The sequence below is a fragment of the Myotis davidii genome, unplaced genomic scaffold (assembly GCF_000327345.1).
Source record: "Myotis davidii unplaced genomic scaffold, ASM32734v1 scaffold666, whole genome shotgun sequence".
NCBI classification, from domain to species: domain Eukaryota; kingdom Metazoa; phylum Chordata; class Mammalia; order Chiroptera; family Vespertilionidae; genus Myotis; species Myotis davidii.
The window spans coordinates 202,033-202,995 of record NW_006296629.1 but is presented as its reverse complement, the minus strand read 5'-3'; the positions used below and the strand labels follow the sequence as shown (position 1 = coordinate 202,995).

General features: G+C 49.8%; 1 protein-coding gene across 1 annotated transcript; it reads right to left on the bottom strand.

Annotated features, from left to right (window-relative positions):
- Positions 1 to 256: 256 nt before the first annotated feature.
- LOC102764285 (olfactory receptor 10G2-like) lies at positions 257 to 901 on the bottom strand. Its single transcript, XM_015569559.1, has one exon. It carries the CDS (start codon positions 899 to 901, stop codon positions 257 to 259), a length of 645 nt encoding a protein of 214 aa, XP_015425045.1.
- Between the last annotated feature and the right edge of the window lie 62 nt (positions 902 to 963).

Here is a 963-nt window from a genome sequence, read left to right as displayed (position 1 = left end):
GTAGCTCAAAAGAGTAGTCGTGACAGTGATGTAGGTGGTTCCTGAGCCTATAGTTACTTATTTTCACTTGCAGCCCCTCGACCTGCTATTCTCTTCAGAGCAGACTTCACTTCCTGGTTCCTCAGTGTATAGATGAGGGGGTTCAGAAATGGAGTGATAACAGTGTAAAACACAGCCACTGCCCCATCCAGGGGACTCTTAGATCCAGCCCGAAGGTAAATGAAAATACAGGGGACATAGTAGACGGTGACCACAGTTAGATGGGAGCCACAGGTGGAGAAGGCCCGCCGTCGCCCATCAGCAGTGCAGTTGGGTCAGCACAGGCCAGTCTCAATACTGCAGGGATGTCACAGAAAAAATAATCCACTTGGTTGGGCCCACAGAAGGGCAGACGGAAAGTCAAGGTGGCTTGGATAGATCCATGGATGGAGCCAGCCACCCAAGCTCCAGCCACAAGGATGGTGCATAACTTACCATTCATGAGCATGGGGTAGCGCAGAGGCTGGCATATTGCCAGGTACCTGTCGTAGGCCATCAAGGTGTAGAGGAAGCACTGGGTGCTGCCCAGGAAATGAAAGAAATACAACTGAGCTACACAACCACCAAAAGGTATTGCTTTGTTGGCAGGAGTAAAGTCCAATATTAGACGAGGAACAATGACTGAGGAGAGCCACATGTCCAGGAATGAGAGCACACCCAGAAGCACGTACATGGGGCGAGCATGGAGCTTTGGGTCAGCCCACACAGTGAGCAGAATGAGCAGGTTCCCCAGCTGAGTGAGGATGTAAATGATGAAGAAGACCAGGAAGAGGAGGATCCTCATATTTTGGGGGTGAGGTAAGCCCAGGAGAATGAAATCTGTGACCACGGTGTCCAGAGATGTGTTTTTGGTCTTTCTCATGTTCCTTCTGTATTCTGCTAAGATGAATGGTGAAGTCAGACAAGGGAAATACAACACACAGA